The sequence below is a fragment of the Rhea americana genome, unplaced genomic scaffold, assembly GCF_003343005.1.
Source record: "Rhea americana isolate MKP2758 unplaced genomic scaffold, rheAme1 scaffold_539, whole genome shotgun sequence".
Lineage (NCBI taxonomy): Eukaryota > Metazoa > Chordata > Aves > Rheiformes > Rheidae > Rhea > Rhea americana.
In genome coordinates, this window is record NW_028186689.1 from 123,236 (window position 1) to 148,404 (window position 25,169).

The 25,169-nt window shown below is 50.6% G+C and overlaps 1 protein-coding gene across 6 annotated transcripts in view; it reads left to right on the forward strand.

The window, feature by feature from the left end:
- Positions 1 to 21,119, forward strand: part of NPHP4 (nephrocystin 4) — a 51,716-nt gene extending 30,597 nt beyond the window's left edge. For 2 of the 6 annotated variants that reach the window (XM_085318483.1, XM_085318486.1), the window contains exons 12-29: positions 481 to 594; positions 755 to 918; positions 1,137 to 1,322; positions 1,985 to 2,172; positions 3,687 to 3,847; positions 4,469 to 4,649; positions 9,254 to 9,382; positions 9,905 to 10,116; positions 10,232 to 10,458; positions 10,945 to 11,131; positions 12,540 to 12,626; positions 13,400 to 13,556; positions 13,971 to 14,056; positions 15,213 to 15,298; positions 15,857 to 16,028; positions 18,075 to 18,254; positions 19,862 to 20,005; positions 20,414 to 21,119. In XM_085318483.1, coding sequence (XP_085174609.1) covers positions 481 to 594; positions 755 to 918; positions 1,137 to 1,322; positions 1,985 to 2,172; positions 3,687 to 3,847; positions 4,469 to 4,649; positions 9,254 to 9,382; positions 9,905 to 10,116; positions 10,232 to 10,458; positions 10,945 to 11,131; positions 12,540 to 12,626; positions 13,400 to 13,556; positions 13,971 to 14,056; positions 15,213 to 15,298; positions 15,857 to 16,028; positions 18,075 to 18,254; positions 19,862 to 20,005; positions 20,414 to 20,554 — 2,802 coding nt within the window. In that variant the 3' untranslated portion in view covers positions 20,555 to 21,119. The other 4 variants (XM_085318487.1, XM_085318484.1, XM_085318485.1 and 1 more) reach the window with 4 other exon arrangements.
- The last annotated feature ends 4,050 nt before the right edge of the window (positions 21,120 to 25,169 follow it).

A 25,169-nucleotide genomic window follows, 5' to 3' on the forward strand; every position in this document is an offset into this window, starting at 1 on the left:
AAAATGCTGACTGTGATGCATGATTTCTCCATGGAGGGCTGTCAAGGTTTAAGAAAAGCTATGAATACTGCAGTATCTTATCTTTTGGGTTTTTTTTTAGTGTAGGGATCAATGCTCACAAATATTTTTGTTGAAATGAAATGCTTCAGAGGACTGTTTTAGGCTGTTTTTTTTTTCTACCACGTTTTCTTATTATTCCCTTTGCAAAAYGAAATACAGCACAGTAGCTAAAGTAGGAAGCAGAGGTGTGAACCCACAAGCAACCAAGCTGTGCTGCTTCTCTGAGGAGCAGAGATGTTGCTGAGCCAAATTTAAGAGCAAACAACATCTGAACTGCGTAGACTGCTTTAGAAACGAGAAACTTCTGGTCCTGCTAATCCCTGGGGACTTCCTGTAGCACCGATTGCGTCGTGGTATTTCTTCCTTCTCGCGAGCTCCGCCGCGGAGCAGATGTGCTCACGATAGCTGTGTTCCTTTCAGCTCTCCCTGTCGCAGCTGTCAGCCTGCCCGCAGCGTCGAGACGAGCCCGCTCTGCGGCGCAGCGCCGGCTCCCCGCGCCCCGCGCCGCGCAGGGCGCCGCGGAGCGCGCGCGCGGTGAGTGCGGCGCAGGCGTGCCTTCCCGAAGGCTTCCTGCCCTTGGCTGGGCTGCCCCGCACCGGGCACCGAGCGGTGCAGGCCGGCGTGAACCCAGGCCTCGTGCCTCCCTCCCTCCGGGAGCACGAGCCCCTGGGAGCCGCGTGCTCTCCTCTCTCAGCAGGAGCCGCCCCGTGGCAGCAGCCCAGCTGGAATAACTCACCTGGAGGCCGACCTGAGCCACGGCTCCGCGGGCCCGSATGCCGGTGCCAGCGACCAGCTGCGGGAGCTGCCCTTCATGCCCGTGCAGGCGCCGATCGCGGCCGTGGGGGTGCAGGCAGGCAGGTGAGGCTCCCGGGCAGGGTTTGGGGGCGGCAGCTCGTCGGCGTGCACGTCCCCGCCGGGGCGATGCCGCCTGGTGCCGTTGAACAGCCCCTGCCKGTCACCTTAGTGCTCTCGTGCTCACCGAACCCCATTGCTGAGCGTCTTGGGGTACCAAAGAAAGGCCCAGGTTTGTGAGGCTGTTGCCAAGAAACTCAAAACCATTTCTCTGTCGGTTTTAGCTTTGCACCCACTCGTGCCTCCCTAGCTCGTTTGCACGCCTCTGGCTTTCCAGAAATCCTGGACTGTAACAAGGAGCCAGTGGAAGTCGTGGACCCCACAGACCCTGTGAATTTCAGCCCCCAACTGGAAGAAGCTGATGTTCTGCAAAGCAATGAAATAATCCTGCAATTTCTTGCTTTTAGTAGGTAAGATCCCAAATCTTCATGACATTCTTCAGGTGATTTCGAAGTGCTTTGGGGGCACAATCCTTTTCCAAAACTACCTGCAACCTGCTTGCTTTGACTTGGATGCGGCTCTATAAATGTGCTGCTGCTTTTGATGTCTGTGATGGAAACAAAGTCCCGAAGAGTTTTCTACAGTGCAATTATTTTACTTTCAGGATGCTCTTAGAATGTATTCCAATTATTTTTTTTTTTATTTACAATAGCCACAATGTGATGCAAAAACTAATTAAGGCGGGATTTTTTTTTTTTTTTTTTTTTTGCAACTACACCTTAAGTTCAGAAACTTAATGGAAAGACTTTCCCTCTGAGGGTGGTTTTATCTTGATGATGCATTGTTCACAGTTTTTTTTTCCATAGATGGCAGTGTGCTGTGTGAAGGTAAAATGTTATTTTCCCTTGGCTCTTCCATCACAGCATACGGTAGAAGACAGCTGGAGTTATGAAGCTTTTGGAAAGCAAAGGCAAACCATATGCCCTCTGTCTTCAAAGAAATCCAAATACTTTTGATATTACTGATCTTGTTTTTTCTGCTTCTCAGTAGATGACAAATGCACAACAAGTTTAGGATCAGGAGGAAATACTGTATTACAAATTAGCCCCAAAGCGTTCTTTTCTTGGTCAAGGGTTCTGCAGAACGGTGTAGAAGTAATGTGGCCGAAGACAGTGTTCTTCACTTTCCAGTTCTATCGCTTCCCACCGGTCACCACACCGCGGCTGCAGCTGGTCGACACGGACGACGAGAAGGCAGCCCGGTCAGCTGCATCTCCGCGTGTCCTTGTCCAGATTAACAAGGATGGAACCCTCAGCAGCGGTAAGCTCTGGGCCTGGTGCTTTTTAGTGTCCTCACGTGGCRTGTCCTCTTCAGAAGCCCTGGAGGTTCTAGCAGTTGCTTAAAAACAGAGCATGATGCCAGAGCAGAATCTAATGGAAAGGGCATGACAGRATGAATAGTGTGAGGATTGCCCTAGCTAGGTGGAAGGGAATTAAAAGGCGACATATTTACAGCAGGCACAAGGTAGCATGTCTCTTCCTGTAATGCATAACTTGCCTGAACGCTGTAGGAACCATTTTTGAAACGCTCACTTGGCAGRATTCAAAACTGAGTTAGATGTATACAGAAGGCATTATGCTCTATCATCACTTATTAACTGCATATACAGAAAACCATTATGCCTTGAAGCGTTCYGTTTTATCAGTGGTATAAAACATCACGTTTTAAGGCAGAACCACCTAACTATAGTGGGTCATTCAGTCAGGTAATTCTGCATTGCTTAACACATTGCCTCTCTTGTTCCTTCCTCTGAAATATCTTTGACAATTGAAGGAGATGCATCTTGTTCAAAGGCCTGCGAGCTAGATTTATTTATAAAGCGTAGAATTCTCAGTGTTCCCTAGGCCTTGCCCCAGGGCTTACAAGTACATTAATACGGAAATCTTGTTGCTGTTTTGAGTTTTCCATGCAGTTCCTCAGTAAACTTTGCTTTTTGTTGCTGTTTTGCTTGTGTGCTATGTTATGTTAATGTATGAGGAAAAGCCAYGTGGGAGTTTTGGCCAAAAAAGCACTTGAAAGACTTTGTTGTTTAATCAGATTTAGGCTTGTCTCCAGGTCAAGGGAATGGGCTGGTATCTGTTTTAATAGCAGGCTTCCATTAGCTTATGTGGCATAAACTTRAAAATGTTCAAAATGTCAAACCATAAAGTAAAACATCGATAAGTATTGGTGTCATGTTTCAGACATCTAGACTGCTGACTCCAATTGTGGCTGAGTGTATCTAAGACATGCAACACATTAAAGCAAACTGCCTAGAGTAATCTAATCTGATTCTACTAGCAATATGCTTTTTTTTCTGTCTTATTAAATTCTTGTCCYAAGAGTACAAAGCCAATATACTATCTCTTGCAGAGCATTTTTAGTTGATAACGTTCCTTCTCCATGTGGAATTATTACTGGCAATTGAAGAGAGAGGTCCATACAAACCGAGTATTTCTATGAGTAGATGTCATTCCCTGCTTGAACCTGTAAGCTACTAATTGACTGATAGGTCCATTAGATTGAAATTGCACCTGCACAGAGTAAGAAGGGTCTTGGTGCTGAGAACTGGGCRCTGTGCATCTTTGTGTCCCAGAGATGCTGATTTAGCTTAGGCAGCTCAATGCTTCTAAGGCTTAGTTCTTAGCGATGCAGTGGGGTTATGGGTCCTTCCATAATCCCCACACCTTGTGAGAATGAATTTATAATCAGGTAGGATTCTCTAGTGCAGAAAGTATCCTAGATCGTGTGGATGCAGCCTACTAATTTTTCTTGCTGCGTTCCTTTTGCTGTAGGATCTCCGGGATTGCAGCTGAAATACATGGTGGACCCTGCTTTCCTGAAACCTGGAGAACAGCGCTGGTTTATATGTTACCTGGCTGACCATAGCCTTCAGATTGACATCTGGGATGGAGACTCTTTACTTCTTGTTGGGTCGGCTGCAGTTAAGTTGAAGGTATCAAGCCTTTCTCCTAAAGCTGTAACAACTGCTAATGATGAAAAAGAATCCCTACTTCACGTGCAAGAAATTTAAGGAAGTCTGTGCTTTTTCTTTTGTCTTGTATTGCATCATTATTGTATTACCCTYGAGTCTTTAATAATCAAGGTTTAATCAGCCATTCCCTTGTTTAACTGAGACTGATGTCAACCTGACAAGCCTGTAATCACAGGATTTGTCATCTTATCCTTGAAAATGATGGCAAAATGTTAACTTTCTTCCCGTTCTTCGGGACTTTCATGGTGTTCTAAGGCTTACTGTGCTTTTTACAAAAATCAAAGAAATCCAGAACCGTCCTTATCCATTTTTTTTTAACCTCTCAAATCTAAGTTATCTGGAGTGGTGATTTAAAAAATGCCCAGTTGTTATCCTCTTGGGTAACAGTTGCGATGAAACCATTTCATCAACAGCAGCCTGTGATGGAAATGCATGTGCTGTTTTTGTAAATGGAGATGGATCTTCTTACTAGAACTTGCACTCGATCACGTGAAGCGTAGCAGTGCTCTGTCCCGAGAATGCCTCGCTCTGTCTGGAAGCGCCGGAGGCACCTGCTGCACTGCTCTTTGCCTTGCTCCACAGCACCTGCTCCGCCAGGGTCGGACAGCCGTCAGGAGCCACCACGAGCTGGAGGTTGCAGCGACCGAGTACGAGCAGGACGTGGCAGTGGTGGGTGGGGACGTTCTCAGACACGGCACGGTGCGGCCTGTTGGTGTCTACGTTGTTGTGAAGGGTCGACTTCACCTCTGCCTGGCCAACGTTGGTAAGAGCTTCAGGTGTTCTGCCCGAGTTCCCTGCCAGACAGCAGAGGTTTCTGAGCCTTTTCCGGCCATGTCTTGTGGGCAGTACTCTGACTACTGCCAGCTCCTGCATTTCTGGCTGTGGGGCCGTTGAGAGCCTCCCTGTAGGCCAGCGTTGCTCGCTGGGTGTCGCACCCGGAGGGATGCGGCGGAGAGGCTTGTGTTCCAGCAGCAGGATGTGTCTCGGCATACAGCTGAAGGCCCCAGCTTTGGCGCAAAAGCGGTGCTGTCCTTTACCTTCGCTGTGTGTCCGGAACTGATTCGAGTGAAAGTCAATAGCACCTGCTGTGCCCAAACATCTCGAAGACCAGAGGTTAAGTCTTTTACTCTGATAGTCTAAATTCCATTTAAGTCTGTGTCTGGAGTTTATCGCTGACAGGCTCTGGGTCTTCTACTCGTTCACTCAATGAGCTTCCCACTCTGTCATACTCAGGCCTTCCAATCCACTCATCTGAGCGTCTCTTTGTGTTGATTTGGCACAAGTACTTAGCTGGAATTTATGGTCCTCAGTATGGCCTTACTGTATTTTATTTAGTCCATCAGTCAGTAGCAGAGCTGAATTAGAAGCAACCCCAGTGGCCTTCTCCCTGGTCTCTGGTGATGCATTATAATCGGGGAATACTGATACAGATGGCTCTCTGTGCGCTGACAAACAGGCTACTGACAGCCTAGCTCCAGGCCTGCACCATGAGGAGGGTTGCCAGAGTATTTCAGGGCTGAGATCAGTCCTCCATGGGGTTGTGAACTGCTCCCGACCCCAAACATTCAGAAACTCAGAAGTGCAGCCCTTAGCAATGCGATGCAGCAGGCTCTTGGCTAGCTCCCAGTCTCKGTTCCAGGCTCCTTGTTGTTTTGGGCCAAGCCATATTTCCTTGCTCTTCCCTTTCACTAGCTTATGTACTATTTGCTGGCAGCACRAATAGAAAATTCCTCTAACTTTAGGGTCGCTTCTGTGAGTGCATCTGTGCCTTCTGTTAAATGCTCAGTTTATGGCTTCCTAGAGCAGCTGTACCAAAACGGAGGGTCCAGAAGTCGTGCTCTAGGGCAAAATGAGTTTTTTTGGTCATCTTTCTCGGGCATAGTGCTTTTAAATGTACTAGAAGACTGTATGGGATCAGGGCAGCATCAGGATATAAGTTCTACAGGTAAAATGCCAGAATGAAAACTGCCGTCATGCTTTGTGATACTTGCAAAATGATTTTATTCTGGAAAAATAAACTGTTCCCAGGTATCTTAGATACTCGCATTTTGCCCTGGGACTAGGTGAGGCAAACGCTTGGTGGGCCTTGAGCAAGAGCTCTGACTGCGGCTCTTCAGAGGATTTTTAGGTGCTTGAGAAATCTGTGCAGCTGTAAGTCCCAGGCCTGGCGTGATCCTGCTTTGCTTAGGCTGAGGATACCATTAGGCTGCAGAAAGAGGTAGACATGTACAGCTCATTAATTCTCTTTCCAGTTGTTTCTGCCTGCCTGTTTTACAAATGTCCAATGTAAGGCAGCTTTGAGGCAGACAACGTGGAAACAGTGACACTCAATTAGGTGCTGGTAAACAGCAAGGAGACGGGAGAAGCAGGCGGCATGCAGAAAGCTGTACCTCTAAGAAAACCAGCCTTGTAAGAACATTATTCTTCCCAGAATGTGCTGGGTACTTTGTCTACTTCACTGGCCTATAAATGTGCAGTGATTCCAGGTTTTAAAATCTTATCTTCAGAGGAAAGATTAGCTCCATTGTAAGATATCTTAAACTGTCATTTTCATATTTTTGCCTGCAAAAGTATGATAAGCTCCTGGGAAGGCGAGTCTGAGATTCATAACCCGGAGAGGTTTAACTCAAACCCAGCAAAAGAGAGAAGGAAAACACAGCGTACCAGGACAACAGCTACCCTTTGATTTTTCTGCCTGTGTGGTTTTCTTTTAATGGCAAAATAATGTTAGTAAGGTTTTAAAAGTTCTTTATGAAATTTAGCTTAAGACATTGAGCACCAGAGCCTTTTTCTGTACATGTCATGGTGTTTATTGGGCTGCTCAGCAAAACAAATCGGACTAAGTTTTTTGTTCGAGACTTCACAGGTGCCTGTTTGTGGGTTTGCAATGAACATGTGAAGTGGAGCCATCATTTTGAAATCTGTCTGCTGGAGAGAGGGAATGTGGAGTGATTCCAGGTGGTGCTGAGTCCTGTCGCATAGATCTTTACTGTGCTTTCYCATGTCTTAAAACACTTTGCTTTTGCTCTTTGCTGTGTGGAAGACTTAGAGAAAGATGGCCCTGGAAGGGAAACGGTGGTGATTTAACACAGGCTGCAGTCAAATGCACGAGAGAAGATCCTAGAGAAATCCTGATTTCTGCAGCCTTAGGTAGTCTTGCCCATTACAGAAATTAATATTTACCGTTGGAATTGCGCATCTTTAAGTTGCTTAAATGCCTTAAAACTGCAGTGAAAAAGGTGAAGCTTTTAAAGTTCGTAGTGGCTGATTTTTCATTCACGGAGAAGTAGCAGAGATGATTACGGTTAGAGCTAAATGGTGTCTTTTAGAGCAGGAACACTTTTCCTGATTTTTGGAGGTGTGGAAAATGACCAGCCAAGGCTCTTTCAAATACCAAAGTTCAGGTCTTCAGAGATGGCATCTGCAGAGCAGCTGCTCTCCCTGGGGAGGAACTGCAGCACAGGACTCTGCATGTGCCGTGCTTTTACCTGAAGGACAGAGCGTAGATTTATAGGTTAGGTAAATACACAGACAGCTTTATAGCCTCATCCCACTCAGCTAAGAATAACCTTTGCATGCGTGTAAATGACAGCAAGAGAAAGGAGACAAGACGATAGACGGGTCAGCGCTGGGGCTAGTTATGCTCAGTTTTTGGAGGCGTGAGAGAAAGAATGTTAAAATAAGTTTCCCAGTGGCAGAACACTTGTCCCCAGGAAATAATTGTGCGTCTTACTGGCCACCTACTGCACTTTGCAAAACTCGGGATCTTCACTGACGCTTCGGAAAACGCACGTTTAAAATCAGAATTTGTTGCAAAGATCGGTGGTAAATTACTTACGATGTCAACACCACTTTTTATTAGGAAGCTGCCGTATCTCTTACAGAAAAGTTATAAAATCTAATAGCAGTAAGATTCCAGAGAAAGCACTGGAAAGCACACGGAGTGTAATAAGCAACGAGGCATCTACTGCTGCTTATTCTTAAAGATTTGTAGTGGGGATATCGCTTGCTATTAGATTTTACAACAAAGTGAAAAAAAATTCAGAGCAGCCATTTTCTAGTACATCCTAGTAGGAGCTAAGTCCACGCTGGATATCTCCCTTTCTCTGCTGGCGTCAGCTCACGTATGCTTCCTGTAGCAGTAGTGATGGATACGGAGATAGTCATGAAAACACAAGATGTCCCCAGTGCAGCCTGGGTGAAGAAGGAACCATTTTTAGGCCTACCCAATTGGAATTTGTATTTTAGCTCCGGGCTTCGATAGCAGTGCCTGCCTGCTCAGCTACAGTCCATTTCCATAAGCTGCTGACGTGCGTTCCAAACTGACATGGCTTAGTTGCTGGATTAGAAGCAGAGGAGGAAAGATTAACAGTTGAAGTCTGAATTTAATTTCATTTTTCAGCAAAGCTTTTAAACTTTGAGAAATTTTGGAGAGTTCCTGTGAGGCCATCACTGAATGGAAACAGTGCATCTGCCAATTCTTTTAAGATTGTTTTCAACTTGATTTAAAGCAGCAAGGCATATGTGTGTGGAATTGCATCAGTGGATGCACAGTGCCTCTGCTCCCTAAATCTTTGCTCGCTACAATGGCAAATGAAGGAAGGTTTTTGCACTATCTGTAGCAAGGATCTCTGAACATCCTTGTCTGCCAGCAATCAAAGCAACTTGCATGCAAAAAAGCCTAAAGATATCATCTTTGCTTTCACTGAAGGGTGGTGGTGAGTTTAGAAAGATGTCTTTGGCTTTTTGTGACGATTTTTTTTTCAGTTTGCTGCATTATGTTTTATGGGAGTATTCAAGGRTGAGAGAGATCCCAGCTGGAGCATCGCTGGTGCAGGAAGATGCTGAAGGGAACCAGATGGAGGAACTGTCCTAGATCCAGTTTTCCTGCACACAACGTGACCAGACTGAAATCCCGAGGCGATCTCCCAGTCTGCTCACAGCCCTGGTGGGGAGCGGGCTAAGGACAGCCCGGCAGAGTGGAAACCTTGGAGCTTGCAGAGCCCGTCCTGCTGTGCAGGGCACGCTCTCTGCGCCTGGGCACCTCGGGAGCACATCTCCTTGCGGGGGGGAGATGGCCCCCGAGGGCTGGAGGCTTTCCAGAGGTGTCCAGTCTTCATGCTGGAGCGCAGAGCTGGCCTGGCCTGCTCACCCGCGAGTGCCAAAAGGCTCCCTCGGCCTTGGGGCGAGCAGAGTTGGGGCCTGTCTGAACTGCGTGGAATATCCTCTCCGGCCTCACGGAGGCAGCCGTGGGGCGACCCTTGTCCGTGGGTCGTGCGGCTGGGGGGCAGAGGCAGCTGCTGGGGCGCTGGCCCGCTGGGCGGGATGGTGCCGGGGCTTATCCCTGCAATCTCTGCTCTGTGGCAGGCCACCTGGGCGAGGAGAGGCCGCGGAAACCGAGATCCTTGCCCCCGTCCCGCTCCCGCGTTGTGCCGTCGCGGGACAGCGCCAGCAGCTTCCCGGGCGGCAGCTTGTTCTCCTCGGGCACCGGCGCGGGTAAGTGCTGCCTGTCCGCGACCGCGCTCAGCCCTCGCTCGTCTCGTGGGTGCTGGTGAAGGTGGCAAGGCCCAGGCGTGGGTGCTTCGGGCTCTGCCCCCTGCAGTGGCCTCAGTCCAGCRTTTCTGCTGTCGTGAAATGGCCTGGCTTACTGCAATACCCGTGTCTTATTCCAGTTGTGTTTGGGCTATCTAGCCGCGAGTTGGCAGCCCCGTTGCACTCCCTCCGCTGCAAATGCTCCGAGCCTAGTGTTTGCCGGGTCAGTGCTTAAAAAAATAACGTACCAGCCTCGTGTGCTCCTGAATTCCCTCGCTTCCATTGTCAGCGCCCAACGTAGCAGAAGGCTGCGTTAGATCGTGCAGGTTTCCTGTATGACCGTGTTTCACGTGCCGGGCAGCACGGCCCTCCCTCCCCGTGGAGGCGCAGGCACTCCCGCGGGCGCCGCGTGCTGCCGGAGGCGCCCGCGGCGGGCAGCCGAGCCTCCCGGCGTCCTGCGCCCAGGCTGCCTCTCCCCCCGCGCAGGCAGGACCGTCTCGCGGGCGCAGCGGCTGGCCGACGTGGACGGCGAGCTGGCGGCCCTGCTGCGCAGCCGCCTGCGGGAGGTGAGCGCGGCCCCCCAGCCCGCCCCCCGCGAGGCCGCGGCCGTCCGCCGGCGAAAGACGGAGCGCATGGCGCTCGTGCGGCAGCGGGAAGCCCAGGAGGAGCCCGGCGGCGGGAGGAAACTCCGTGTCGCGGTGAGGACGGCAGCGGTTGGGCCGAGGGGGAGGCCGTGCGGCGGGGCTGCGCTGCCGGCGGGCGCCGAGGGCACGGCAGGAGTGACTGCGCTCGTGGCCTCTGCCTCCCTCGCAGGGCTCTCGCGAGCAGCGCCTCCAGCACTCCCGGGACCTGCAGATTATTGACGCCTACCGGGAGCGCATCAAAGCCGAGAGCATCTCCGACATGCTCCGGCAGGCCATCACCACGACCCACACTGTGTACGCCGTGCTGGGCACGGCAGAGTTCTTCGAGTTTGCACTGAAAAACCCCTACAATGTSCAGCACACGGTGACGATTGAGATCGACCACCCGGAGCTCAGGTAGGGGCCAGCAGCTCTGTCCCCMCGTGTGCGTTTGTGGTCTCTGCGCTGCTCAGGGAGGCTCAGGAGATAAGTGGCACAATAGGAAGGCAGTAGGTCTGTCTGAATTTTGAGGCTCGCTTGAAATGGGGACATCCATAGGCAGATTTGGGCTCTGTACTGGGAGATCCTACTGCGCTTCYGGTTTTCTTCCTGTCAGCCCTGTACCAGCCTAAAGGGATGGGGCAATACMGTCTACAAGCTGAAGAGTCCAGGTAGAGCGGCGGCCTTGTGATGAGGTAGCCATCCCTGCCTGCCTCTGGGGGAGAGCTCGGGAAGCAGGCTGCCAGTGCTTCCCCGCTGGCGGGAGGGCATGTGCTTTTCGTCCCTTCCTTGCTTTAACGCCAGCGTGCCTTCCAGCCACACTCTGGGAGCGAGGTAGAGGAGGTAAGGGCTGACGTCGGCCCCCAAGCTGTCCTCTCCTTACAGTAACTGTCTCTCCTCCAGTGTTATATCAGACACGAGGGAATGGAGGCACTTCAAAGAGCTCACCAAGACTGTTACTCCAGTGGAAGAGGATATGTTCCATCTTCACGATGACCTTAGACCTCAGGTCTATCTACGTCCCAAAGAGACGGTTCACATCCCCTTTAAATACCAGACCTTCTCCGTGGACCCCGCAGTCATGATGCAGGTATACTTAAAACTTCTGCACTGCTCAGGTGCTGTTGAGTGGTACCAATAGCAGGAAGAAGGAAGAGTCTCCTGCTGCCTTTCTGGAGATCTAAACAYGATGCTAGCTGGGTACTTTACACTGCCTGTTTTGAACCCTGCTTTATGCTATGCCTAGTAGGAAGCAGATGGTACATCTTGGCTTCGTGTACAGTGCCTTTACATTGTTTACATTGTTTCCTATACGTTTCCCTTTTTTCTGGTTCTGGTAGCTGACATTACACACCAGAAGTCTAACAGRAATGTGATTTTATTTAGGAGGCAGCAATGTAAGGCAGGTATTACCAGAGCTTCACATTTAAAAAAAACATTCAGATTTATCTTTGGCGGAGTATAGTGCTGGTGGTGTTTGCTCTTCTGGTGGCATTTAGAGCCAGAAGATTTAAAACACTGCACAGAAATTAGAAAGAAAAGTTGTATTCATTCCTGTCTTTCCAAATTGCTTTGTCTGTCTGCAGTGGCTGCAGAAGAGCAAAAATCCTGCTTAYTGAGGTCATCTGGGGAAACTTGGTTTGCTTTTCGCCCTGATAAAAACACAATAACCAAACAAACCCTCTGAATTGTGAGGACAGAATGCCAGYGCCTAAGGAAGTTTCTCCTCTGTCTTTTAATTGGTCTTGTATTTCCCAGTGCTGTGCAAAGATGCTTGGCAACCTTTCTTTGAACTATTGATAGGATGAGTTTGACCCTTAGCCTGCACTTCAGGAATTAAATTTTGTCCACATGATGGCCTCTGCTCCCCTTTCTACCTCCATAGCGAAGAACAGTGTGTCTGCAGGCTGGTAGCTCTGGAAGTGCTGGAGCTGGGAGTAGTGGGCTAACGTTGCCACTCAGTAGCCCACGTTGATCTCCAGCAYGTGACTCTTTGCTCTCTTTGCCAATGCTAAGAAATTCTCTCCTGTCACCTGGTGCCACTGCATGATGTACACGAATACTGCTTAGATCTTAGCAGAGCTGCTAGTGGTGAGAAAGCACGAACAAGCAGAARAACAACTCTCCTCTCCTCAAAAGCCCAGAGGGAAGCGCAATGAAGGGGAGTGGGYTTGCTATCCTAGGAGTTTTGGGTCTTGAGTTCTACATGCACAAAGTGGTGTGGAACTGGCCAGTCTGTGCTTCACAGGACCAGATCCTACCTTCATATCTGGGTGGTGGGGAATGTCCCTACCAGAGGGGAGTACCTGTTGATATGGACAGGCTGTGGTCAAGGGAAAGAGCTTGAATGTCCCAGAGCAGAATTGTTCTCATAATCATTTCCCTCTACTTTGTTTTCTTACGTATTATAGGCTTATACTGAGTGATAACATTTCCAAAGAAAATACTGACCGCATATAGTAGTGCTTCCTCCTGAGACAAGCTGCTTTTGTGTCTAGCAGGGGCCTGCAGGGCTTACTGTTGGTGAAGACAGTGCTGCCTCCTCCCCTTGGAAATCTGGTGCCACACAGACAAAGCACATCAAGGTAAGTAAGCTGGGAAAAATGCTTTTGGGTAGGCTGAAGTGGACTTGAGAGTTTAGAGCCATTTAATTCAGTTCAGTGGGGCACAGACTAAACCTACACTTATTTGAGTCTTTTTAAACGCCTCCTTACAGAAGCAGGTTTATGATGAGCAGCTACATATCTGAATTTCTTTTCTGTGTGGTGGGAGTCCAGGAGCATTGTTTTCTCCTGTGTGCTGTCATCCAGAGTTGTGGAAATCAACCTGCAGGGTGATATATAGATAGCAAGATCTTCAATATTTCCATAAAGAGCAAGCACAGTTGGGGTCCAAATATCTGCATGTAGAAAACGAACACAAAAGAGCAGGAAGCTCCACATCGACCRGTAAAGCCACGGCAAATGTAGCAAGAAAAGCACTGTGTTTACAAAACATGAATGTTTATATTTACATTCTCATCCTCTTAACTACTTTGCTTAAATGCTTCCTGTTCCTCTGTCAGTTACTCTTTCAAAACTGTTGCTCTCAACCTACGTGATTTCATTTCCCAACAATTCCTTTGGCACATTTAAATTACAACAATCATGTGTTTATGATCATGAAATGCTCTTAAGCGTCTTAAACTGTGGTATTCATAGCAGTTACTGCCAACAGATTGGGACCTGGCTTCCATACTTCAGCTTGTCTCAGGGAACGGTAGGGCTGCTATCCCTTGGTTGTGCAATATAATGTTGTGCTATTTGAATTACTTTTTTTTCTGTCCCTGAGCTTTTCTTTTTCCCTTTGTGTTGGACAGGTCTCTTTCCAAGTGAGTGGTGGAAAGCCCATTGCAATTCTCCAGGTGAAAGTGGAAACACAGCCCCATGTGGTGGACCAGACCTTCAGATTCTACCACCCAGAACTGACCTTCCTGAAGAAGGCCATACGACTGCCCCCATGGCACACTCTTCCAGGTAACTGTCTTCACTTCAAGGACCAGACCGAAAATACTGCATGAGACTGGGGTTTGGGATTGTGTTTTATGTGATGATAGAATAAACCTAACTTCCATATTTCATGCAGCTAATTTCAACATCAGTAGTCCTCAAAGGTGCAGATGGTGCCTCGAAGAGCAAGCTTACACCATCAAAATGTCTCTGCTTCCTCATGCCTTCATGTCCTGACCATCTTTCTTGTGACCTTCTTCTAGGTCCTCACGCTAGGGCTTGTTGTTAAGCTGGTGCCATCAAATAGTTGAACCTCCCGTCGGGGTTTCTGGTTCGCGGCTGATTCTCCATGGCAGTGGGGTGATGCAGAGTAGTAAAAGTAAAAAATAATAGCAATAAACAGAAAATACTAGTGTGTTCTCTTGTGTTTCTCTTTCCTAGGTGCGCCGGCAGGGATGCCAGCTGGGGAACCAGAGATGTATGTTCGTTGCAGTGACCCTAACGTCATTTGTGAAACCAAACATATGGTACCAGTTACAAAAGTCAAACTGATATCTGAGTGTATTCTGCTGCTATGGCTTGTTCTAATCGGCACAGAAATGCCTTCTACCGATGGGAGCATCTAGATTTATCAGTCTGTAGTGATGATATCCTGGCTGTTATTAAACTGAAATTGGCCTTTTTTCCCAATTAAAATGAGCTGCATTGTTTTTGCAGTGGAAGCTCAAAGCTGCACCTCATCACATCATGCAGCAGCCTGTACTAGCTTGTTCTTTTAAGGAAATACTAAATGATTCAGCATGCTGGTTTAAAAAAAAAACTTTTATCAAGGTGCTACAAATATTTTTGTCTAATTGAGAGTGTCTACAGCTCTTGGCAGGGGATGAAATGGTGTAACAATGTGTCCTCTGTAAATGAACAGTAAAGCTGCTGTCCAAAGCTAGGCCACTTTTCCTGTGTGATGCTACCAAGGTGAGAAGGGACGCTCTGTAGTGAGAGAGAGAGCAAGAGAGCACGAGATACCTGTGTAGATGCATGCTTTACCTTCCAGTTGCTTTCTGATATTTTCCTGTAGTCAAGATCTATTCCAGCCTGTTTTTTTCTTCTGGCTTGATGTGAAAGCACATTGAAAGATAAGACAGCTTTTTTTATATGTTTATTTTTTTATTTGGCTGGTTACTTGTTTGACTAAACCTGGAAAGTTTGTGACTTTGTCACTTTGTATTCCTTTCCATGTGCAGCTTTTTCGTAATTTCTAGCTAAGATTTTAAATTTTCTGGGCTTTCAGCTGGTTGAGATTGAAATGAAAAATGAATTTGTGCATATAAACATGGCCGGTAATGAAGGGAACCTGCTAATTGGCATTGCAGAAATGTGTTAGTATGGTAATTGGATTATGGCTTGTTAGAAAACTTGGGGAAAATTTGCCAAAATTTAATTACAGATGCAGACCTGGAATTGCGATAGTCATTTGTATCCTCTTCTGTTAATAAAAATACTGGAAGAGTTAATCCAAGCTATATAATAACAAAATAGTTTAACTGAATCTTGAAAGCTTCTGCTTTTGTAAGTGGGTTGTTCTGTTTTTKKTTTTTTTTAATGGAAAAGAAACCCTGGAGTCCTCATTAGCTGATTTGATCTSTGGGTTAACTATTCTAATGACGCTCTGATTTCTGTACTCAGGGTCCCGGGGAACCACAGGACGTGTTCTTAAAAGTAGCTGGAGGACCAAGCCCGCAGATCAAAAAATTCTTTGTTGCTATTTATACGTAAGTAGGAGAATCCAGAAAGTGAATAAGAAGCAATTACCCAGAGAGCATGACAGAGCAGAAAGGAGAATTCATGTGGAAGTTTTTGCTCACTGTTTCCCATGTCTGGCTTATTTCTCTGACAAGCAGAAACCTGAACAGAAGGCTTCCCGATTGCCTTGAAGTATCTGTTTGCAAGATTGGGCTTGGTACGGGAGATTTGAAAAAAACCTTCGATATTTTCTTTTTTCTAAATAAACAGTCTTCCATGGCAAGACTGTTTCTGGTATGCGAGCTAACTCATTAAAAACCAGCTGGGTTATCGCTGTGTCAGAAGACAACATTAGGTTATCTTTAGGAACTGGGCAGGTTGAAACAACTTTAGGTAAAAGTTCAGCCTTCTGCCTTGGGCAGCCAAAGGTTGCATCTAAGCAAAGCGCTTTACCTGTGGCAGTGCAGTTCCTGTGAAGGTGTTTGGCGTAGAAACCTACGTCCCTGTTTTGTTTCGCTGACTCATTTTGAAAGCAGTGTGCCTATGTCTCCTAAAAGCCATGATGTGCATCTTTTYCGTTGCTCCAGGGATGCCTGGCTTGCTGCTCCCATCCAGATCTGGCAATTTTACCTTCATTCCCTGCAGCGTGTGGATGTTAGCTGCATAGTGGGGCAGCTGACCCGTCTCTCCTTGGTGCTCAGGGGCACCCAAGCGATCAGGAAGGTGAAGGCATATACCTCACATCCCCACGAGCTGAAGGTAACTTCAGCCACTAAGCTGAGCCTGTTTTCTGCTGTTGCAGCTTTCATTCCTCAGAACAAAGAGGAGCTTTTTGGTTGGAGGAATCTGAGWCAGGGTGAGCTAAAGATTTGTGAAATCCTTCACAACTATAATTAGTGGTGGACTTCTGCTGACAATCCTAGTGGAAATAACCCCTTTGCAATGGAACATATCCCATTTGGAATTATGAACAATTTACTGCCATAAAGAGTTTGTGATAATTATCTTTTGATTAAAGCCGTCGTGTAGAATCGTTGGTACAAAACCCCRGAGGGCAAATTATCTGCATTAATGAGACTATCTGAAGACTAATAATTTCTTTAGAATTCATTTAGYCATAATTGTAAATGAAGGCACAAACTTCATTACTGTCCCATAAACAAAAGAAAAAGCCATATTGCTGAACTCTTTCCTTCTGAAAACTGAACAGGGAAATGAAGCCCATGGAGCTGAGGAGGAGTTTATTTACCACAAGTATTTGTTTTCTTTTCCTTTGAAGGAATGGTTCAACAGCTTGCTGCTGAGGAGGAGTGCAATACTGCCAACAGGCAGGTATTGCTAAAGCAAGTTGTAAGGCTGCGTTATGGCTCRGTGCTCTAGAGCAGCCTACCTTTTAGACTGGCTTCTCTTACTCCTGTGTGCTGTGAAGTATCACTGCAAAGTAGCATTCCTTTTACTCTGTTTCYTCAGCTGTTCAGCCTCAGACACTTGCAACCTGGTTTCTGTACCTCTCGGCTCCTGCATGAGAGCCGAGGGGATGCGGAACGCTTGCTAGGACTGAATCCAGCCCGGGGGTGCTCAGACTGGCCAAGAAACCGYGGAGGCCATCAGAGCCGAGGAGCCCTTTGGAAAGAACGTGGGCCCTGCTATCGCAAGCAGAGCTGAGTGGAGGGAGATTTCCTTGTGGTGATTTACATGGTCTTGGGTGGAGGCCTCTCACCAAGCTGCGCAGCTTGCACAGGGCTCTGMCCTCAGGAAAGGGCTGGCAGCATCCTGGTTTTGGAGTGTGGATTCTGGGCTGAGGTGAGGAAGCTCTACTTGTTGGCAGCTGAGGAAAGSATCAGACCTGCCAGATAAGCCTAGTGCCTTTCTTGGGGGATTAAACTCTGCTTTTTTGCTTGCCTCGCTGTGCTGCGTGAGTCTCCGATCTGGTTTAAAATCGGCTGGTAAGCTAAAGAGGCCGTTGCTTTAATTTGTCAAAGTCTTTTTAACTGGCTCAAGTCAGAAGCTCCAGCAACACACAACCTGTCTTTCCTTTGAGAGAGCCAGACATGTTCTGCTAATGGATATTGTATTGCAGAGCAGTTCTTAAGCATCTGTAGGATTTTTGCAAAGGCGAGTTCAAAAAAAACCCCCCAAGATTACTGTAGTCACCCKTGGTAGGCTTTCACATGTGTGCTTTCCTTCACTTTGAGAGTGAAGGAAACATCAGTAACAGCACGGTATACAACATCAAAAGAAAACAAGCTCACAGACTGTCTGTGCTCTATGTTACATCTAACATATCACGTACGGCAGCGATGGTAATGCTTTTTGATCCTAGAGCAAGCATTCAAAAGCAAGTAATAAGGGTTAGCATTCCAAGTACTGAAGAAAGGTCTAGCTGTTGGTAAATACACCTTTAGCATTCATTTGACTAGGCAAAGTTCAAATTAGAATTGGCACAGAGCTTCTAACGTAAAGTTAGTCCCAGTTTATTAATGTAGGTGGTATTAAACATTTGTCATAGGTGCACATTTTCAGRGTTCAATCAGTTTCTAATTTATATTCCAACTTGGTGTTATGAAGGTGCAGTAAACTCCCTCCCAGCTGTTACTTGCCAAGGAACACCAGCTTGAGCTTTCTAAGGCGTTTCAGGATGATCTGCATAAAAGTTTGTCGTCTTTATTCTCCCACCATTTGTCGGGCAGCGATTTCCCGGAGATGGTGGGGGATAGCTTTGTACAAAGCATCTCTGATACCATCTTTTCTTTGACGCTTGGCCTCTGCAGGTTGCTGAGATTCCCTGGCGTTTGTTTTCTACAGGTGGATCCAGAAGGTGTGTTTGTTCTCCCTCCAAACGGAGTACAGGACCTGTACCTTGGTGTGAGGCCTCAGAAAGCTGGCAGCAGATTTATCTACCTCAATCTGGTGGATGTGGAATACCACCAGCTGGTGTCCTCCTGGCTGGTCTGTGTGTCTTGCAGGCAGCCTCTGCTTTCTAAGGTACATTTGCTCTTGCTGTGGAAAAACGTGATGGCTTGGATCCCAGCTGGACTGGAAGTCTCAGTCCTGCCAGTAACCTGGAGCTGTCTGCCGCTTGTAACTTTGTCTGTCTGCTTGGCACTTGTCGCCCTGGCATCCGCTTTCCTCCTCCTCGCAGGAGGAAGAGCGCATGCTGGGTGCTCTGTAGTCGGGAAGCGTTTCTGACTTGTTACTGTCCTGTGGATGAGCATTTGGTCACTTTACAGACATTTCCATTATTCTCAACTGTCATGGTCAGGGATCAAGAAACCAATTTCTAAGAATTACTGTCAGATTAGAGATTAACTGTCGTTCCGGAGTTAATCTCCTAAAGCACTGTTACAGAGAATGGCTCCAGAGCGATTGTCTCTACCTGCTGTGAATCGCAAGAATTTTGGTTGCTGACCCTGGACAGCTGTTTTAGAAACACAGACCTTTGGTAAAACCAAAGGAAGCACTGCAACAAGGGTGGTTTTCTCTTTTCTGCATGACTTTTACCCATTCGTCCTTTTATTATCTCTATCTCCTCGTGTCAGTAAGGCACTGGAGCACACGTTTTTAGCCCTCCAGTGTTTGAGTAATCTCACTGAAGACCATAATGAAATGCCTCTCAGACTGTTTTGAAGGTAATTCCATGCTGAGGAATGTCAACTCTGAAGTATACCCAGTTGTGAAATTAAAGTTGCAGCATGCTGATTTCTATTAGCACTGTGCTGGCTTAGGACTTTGCTCAAAGATAGAAAATTAGATTGCTCAGTTAATGCGTTCATTTAAAATTTTTTTTTCTGAAACGCTCGGTATTAGAGGAAGGTAAGTTCAACATTTAAACTGATGCTACACTGCTCTTGGTAAGTACCAGTCAATCTCCCAGGGGTGTGTTTTGTTATCTAAATTAGCACTATGGCTGTCCCCAAGGAAATAATTTAATTAGGTGGAGAATTTGTTGGCCAGTCCCAGCTGCTCCCCTTGCCCCCGTGTCATTCGGTCTCGTAATTACTTCTGAGAACACGGAGGTACAAGCTGTGCAAACTGCGACTTGAGGGAGATGCTTTCCCTCAAAGGTTGCTTGTTTTTGCCTGATGGTAGAAAGCAAATCGAAGTATAGAAAAGGTGAGAGGAGAGGAAAAGGCCATGTGGCCTCCCAAAACGCCCCTATGCAAGGCAGCTCCCCGTGCCAGCAGCCTCGGCTGGATGAGAAGGCTGTGTCTGGTGCAGCTGGGAGCTGATCTAAGCCGGGGCTGGCACCCAAGGAGGAGCACAATGTGCCGGCTGAGGTCCTTGCAGATCTGTTTGTGTAAAGCGTGGCAGGCCCAGCTCTGTCCATAGGACAGATAAGGAAACCTGCCAGGCCTCGAGCGGCACCTGCAGCTGCCTGGTCAGTTCGTAACTCGTGGCGAGGGCTCTGCGAAGCAGGCCAGGATCTCTGCGACGTGATGCTGCTTTGTTTCGTGCTCTGAGAACGAGAAGGAACGAGCAAGGCGATTCGCCTCGCTTGTTCCGTGTGAGAGCCCGCTGSTGTTCTCCTCCGCCCGCGGTTTGTGCTGCTGCGTAACGGTGACCCGGCAGCTCCTCGTGTGTCACCRCTACAGGCATTTGAGATAACGCTCCCCGCGGGAGGAGGGAAGGGCTCCAACAAACGGATCACCTACACCAACCCGTATCCCTCCCGGAGGCTGTACTTCCTGCACACTAACCGGCCGGACCTGCTGCAGTTCAAGGAGGACTCCTTTGAGGTACCGGCCGCGCTGTGTGCTGCTTGTCGGAGAGCCTGCTGCCCCAGCTTCCTAAAGCACCCGCGAGCTGCAGGGCCTTGTCTCTGCCTAATGGCGCGGCAGCGTCATTGCTCGAAGGCCAGCGCGCCTCTCGCTCGGAGGGTAGCGGCGCGCGTTGGGAAAGGAGGCAGAGAAGTGCATTCTGTGGGCACGAGCAGCTTTGGGGAAGGCTTTTGGCCCCTTCAGAGAGGGCTCGCGCCGTGAGAGCGCGGAGGCGGCTGCGCAGCCCGGGTGACCGCACGCGTGCCGGGGCGGTGGCCGGTTGGGCAGGCTGCCCCAGGAGCCCTCTGCGTGCGCGTGGTTGAGCCCCGTCATCCTGGGAAGGACGGTGGTGGCGAGGAGTCCGTACTCTCCTGTCTCTTCCTGCAGGTCGGTGGAGGGGAGGTGTACACCATTGGCTTGCGGTTTGCCCCGAGCCAGAACGCGGGTGAAGAGGAGATTTTGATTCATATCAATGATCACGAAGACAAGAACGAAGAAACCTTCTGCGTGAAGGTTACCTACCAGTGAATCCCAGGCCAGGTGCCCGCTGCAGCAAGAGGGCGAGTTGCTCCAGCATCTGTCGCAGCTTCGCTCTGACAGCGCTGCCTCCTGAGAGACAGCCTCATTTCCACAAACGCCTGTGTGTACCTCGCTTTTTATTTCTGAATTCTCCTTGACCCCGTTTGCAAACGGGTCGTTTGCTGAGCAGCTCTGAACCCAGCCCCACGCAGTTGAGGGACGAGCGCTCCTGTTTCTTGTCTAGCCGATCGCGCTAGGTCCTGAGGTCTTCCCGAGTTCCTTGCGTGTTGCCGTGAACTCCACCGATGTAACATAACTGTCTCCCTCCCTTCTGCTTGAAATGGGAAGCATGCCTGTATTTGTTGCTATGTGTCAGAACCCCAGAAGAACGTTTATTTTTATGTATTATGTTTCTGCGTGCGTGAATCTTTTTTATAACCTGAAGAGTTTGCAAATCTGAGTCCACAAGATATTTTTAAAGTATTTCGTTTTCTACACTGAATTTTGTACGGACAGAAGCGGTTTTCTAGACACTTTAATACTTYTTACTCATTGTAGATCAATTAAAATTGTTGTGCAGAATTGAGAGTGTTGCAGCATTTTCTGCTACTGGCAGTGCAGACGCTCACGAGTCTTCCTGTGACCGCTGATGCGGGTGCCGAGCCAGCCCTGCCCTCGGACCCGGGACGGCTCGGAAGCACTCGGCGGCTCCCGGGACGCTCGTCCCGAGCGCGGTCCGCCTGGGGCCGGAGTGTCGGCGGGACCCCGGGGGACGCGTGACGCAAGCACCCCGGGGCCGGGCGCGTGCGCGCCCACGCGCCGCTGCGCTGCGAGAGCAGAGTCCTCCCGCCGGCTCCCTTTGAAGCGATGCTCAGGGCCCGGAGTGACAGGGCCTCAGACGCGCCGCGGGCGCTGGAGTGGCGGGGAAGGGACCTGCAGGATGAACTCTCCTGCCACAGCCCGTAGTTGCCCGAGGTACGTCTCCATAGCAAACGGCAACGTGCTGCTGGGGCTGACTGCAAAGCACGTAGCTCCTGCAGTGGCTTGAAGCTTGCCATGGCAGCGCGGAGCGCTGCGTTGGCTAATTTGCCCTGCTGAGAAGTCTTTCAGAGCGGAATGGTTTCTGCACAGCTGCTTCATTTTAATTATTTGGAGAGCAGCAGGCATCCRTGTCAGGTAACAACCCCAGTGCCTGTGTAATGCTTCCGTGCTTTGTTCCTAGCTGCACAGCCTTCGAAGTACTGTTCAGGGATATCATAACGGTTCGTTCCGTTCAAATTCAGGTCTTGCATCACCGTTTTAGGACGGCTGTTGGTAAGCTGGGAAGTGCAGAAATGCGACCGAGCTGCGGCTGGTGCCTAGGAGGGGCAGGGCGCCTGCGAGGGGGCAGAGGCAGAGCTCGGCGCAGCGCGCGCGGGCTCTGCTGCGGAGGGAGGAAGCCTAACGGGAACGGGCACGGCGAGGAGGAGGAGGAGGGCGAGTGCAGGCAAGCTGCAGCTTCTGTTTTGTTTTAATCGGGGRTGATTCTTGCTTCAGAAGCAGCGCAGGCTTTGCCTTTCCTGCACGGTCTGGACTTCGGAGCGAGCAGTCTCCTGGGGAACGGTAGCCGAGAGCTGGCCGCTCTGCCGTCGAAGAGCAGTCGGTGCCCTAGACGGAGGCCCCGGTGTGTGGGAATCCCGATAAGAAGAGAGAGCTGCRCGGGCGAGTCCTTAAGAATGGCTGAAAATGCGAAGAGCAGGTTGTCAGAAGCCACAGAAACTGGGTAGACCTTAAAAGCTGCCCAAGGCCGTGATTCAGGCTCCCGCCCTGGGAAGSGTAACCGGGGATGGACGCCTCCCGCTCGCGGGAGAGCCCGGCGGTGCCGGGCGCCCTGCGGCAGCCCGCCGGGACGGAAGGGGCTGGTTTCCTCTGCGGTTTCTCCTGCTCCTTCGGAGGTGCCCTGGGCCAGATTCCCCTTTAGAGCAGAAGCAGAGGCTGGCAGTGCCCCTCGGGGTGGCCGGTGCCTTAACGAACCGGGCAGGGGAGCGCTCGATTGCAAGTTTAATACAGCATCTCCCCCCGATGCAAAAGCTGGTGAACGGGAAACGCTGGCAGCGCAGCGCGTAGCGCTCGCGGGGCGGCCGTGCGCGGAGCAGGTGCAGAGTCCGCTTTAAACTCCGGCAGTCTCAGCTTCTCGGCKGCATTTCGAGTAATGAAGATGATTAATCGCTTGAGCTGGCAGAAGCACTGGCAGCGTTGGCAGAAACGCGTCTGCCCCTTCTAAGCCGGCTTTCGCCGGGCGTCCTGATCGCTGCYGGCACGTGCGGCCCCGGAGGCGGCCCGGCGCCCGGGAGGCTTTCCGGCCCCCGGGAACCGTCCCCGGGCTGCGGGCGCCCCGGAGGCAGAGCCTTGCTCCTGCCCTTCTGCCTTGGCACGGCCTGGGAGGAGGCTGAAACTGTTGTAACTCGAGGCCAGTTCTGCGCGGTGGGAACCTGCATCTCTGTTACGCAGCTGCCGGAGGAGCTGCAGCGCTGCAGCCCCGTGTTTCCCCCCGGCCTCGGACGGAGTAGTGCTGTTTTCCCGCGGCGCGGCGTTTCTGGGAACTTCCCCTGCCCTGCCGCTCGCGGGGTGTGCRTGYGTGCACGTGTGCGTGCAAAGCCGGCCGGTTCGGTGCCGTGCCGGGGGGCGCAGCCTGGTGCAGGGGGGCGCCGGGCCCCGCCAGCCCGGCCCTCCCCAGCCGGCCGGCTGCCACCRCAGGAGCATCTCGCGCCGCGCCGAGACGGACGCCTCTGGATGAGTCCCGGTAATTGCCGGAGAGTGATGTGCGCGCTGGCACGTCTGGGACTGAGAAATTATGGTGCTGTCCCAATATGTTTTAATCTTGTTTGGTAGGTAATAAAAAACTCCCACCATTCTTTACTGGTTTATACTTCATTTATTTCTGTTAACTCGTGGTCATTAGTACTCCAAAAACATCAAGCGCWACCTAATTCTCTGATCGCTCCGCTTTCACTAATGGATCAGACGGAAATAGCTGAGACGCGTCCTGCTGGGTGCGAGCCCGGCAGGATTTTAATTTATCRGCCCGCTTCCGCAGCGCTGGCTCGCGTTGGGCCCTGGCGCGTAGCCCTCGGACGGAGGGCTGCATCGCGGGCGCCCCGAGACGCCTCGGGGGCGGCCGCCGTCCCCCGCGAAGCGCTACGATGGCGGCGTCGAGGCTGCAAAGCAGCGGTCCCGGTGCGCTCAGCTCGAGGCGCAGCGGGAGCCTGACCGCTCGCAAACGCCTCCAGCGCCGAGCTGCCGGCGGGAGGACGGGGAGCAGCGTCTGCTGCGGGCTCCCGCGCACCCTGGGGCGAGGGCGGGCGGGGGGAGGAGGAGGAGCGTTTCGCGTTTAGTTCCTGCTTGTTAATGAAGTTGTCCCCTTAATGACAATAAACTCATATCGCTGTGCGCTTAACACGCAACTTATTATTCCCTTTCCCTTCCGTTCATGTCAGGAAGAAAATTGGATTCCAGTAATGGTATAATTAATTCACCCTGAGATTGCAGCTCGCATCTCGTCGCTGCAACACGCAGGGAAGAAGCAACGTGGAATGGAAATGCTTCCCAGGGCTTTAGCAAGCGCAGCGGCCTCTCTGCCCCCTGCACCGGGCGCGGAGACGGTTCAGGGGCCGGGCGCCGCCGCGGCGCGGGAGCCGGCCCTGCCCCGGCGGTTTGAGGGCGAGGCGTTCAGGCTGCCAAGCTGCAGAGGAGCTGGTGCTGGAAACGTCCCGTTCGCTCTCCGCGAAAGGTCAAAATCTAAATGAAATGCCGTAACTCACCTGAGACGCAGTCATCAGCCGCGTCCCCGGCAGGCGGGCGAGAAGCCGGCGCGGCGCCCGCGCTCATCGCGGACGGGCGCGCCGGAGCCCGGGCGGCCGCGTCCTCCCCTCCGCTCCCCGGCACGGCGCCGAGCGGATGGCTATTAGGCGCTGACGCTCCGCTCTTGTGCTCTGGAAGCGCGTGCCCTCTTCCGAAGGGCGGCGRGAAATATTCTTCTGCAGAGAAATTCCCCTTTCGGGTGTTAAYGTTTCGCTCCGATGGGGCAAAGCGGCGGCAGCGCTCGAGTTCGGGCGGTTTATTCCCCGTTTCTCCCACGCGTCTTCCTGAAGGYGGCTGGATCCAAACCCGCCGGATTTGACGGCTCCGAAACGTGCAGGTGAATCTCCTCTCGCGGATTCCTTCCAGACCGAGGCTGCAGAGCGCCGGGCTGCGGGGCCCTCGCACAGCTCGCACCGCCGTGGGGAGCGCGGCCGAGCGGCGCCGGGAGCGCGAGGGCCCGCGGCACGGCGCGGTGCGGCACGGCACGGCACGGCAGGGCACCGGGGCCCGCCGCCTCCCGCAGCCGGCACCGCTGCCGGCCACCGTGGCTCCCTGCAAAAAAGTTGGGAAGGCTCCGGCTGCCCCGTCACCATAGCAACGCCGGGATGTAGCCGAGGGGACAAACTTCCCGGCACTCCCACGGGCTGGGCAGGCTCTTGCTTTTCTAACCCAATTGTGTGTTATCACGTCTTATTTTCATGGGTACAATTCCCGTTTTAATAGATTTCAGCACTCCGTGCAGCATTTTACAGCCCTGTTTTGGGCTTGCCCCAGTGCAAACGCA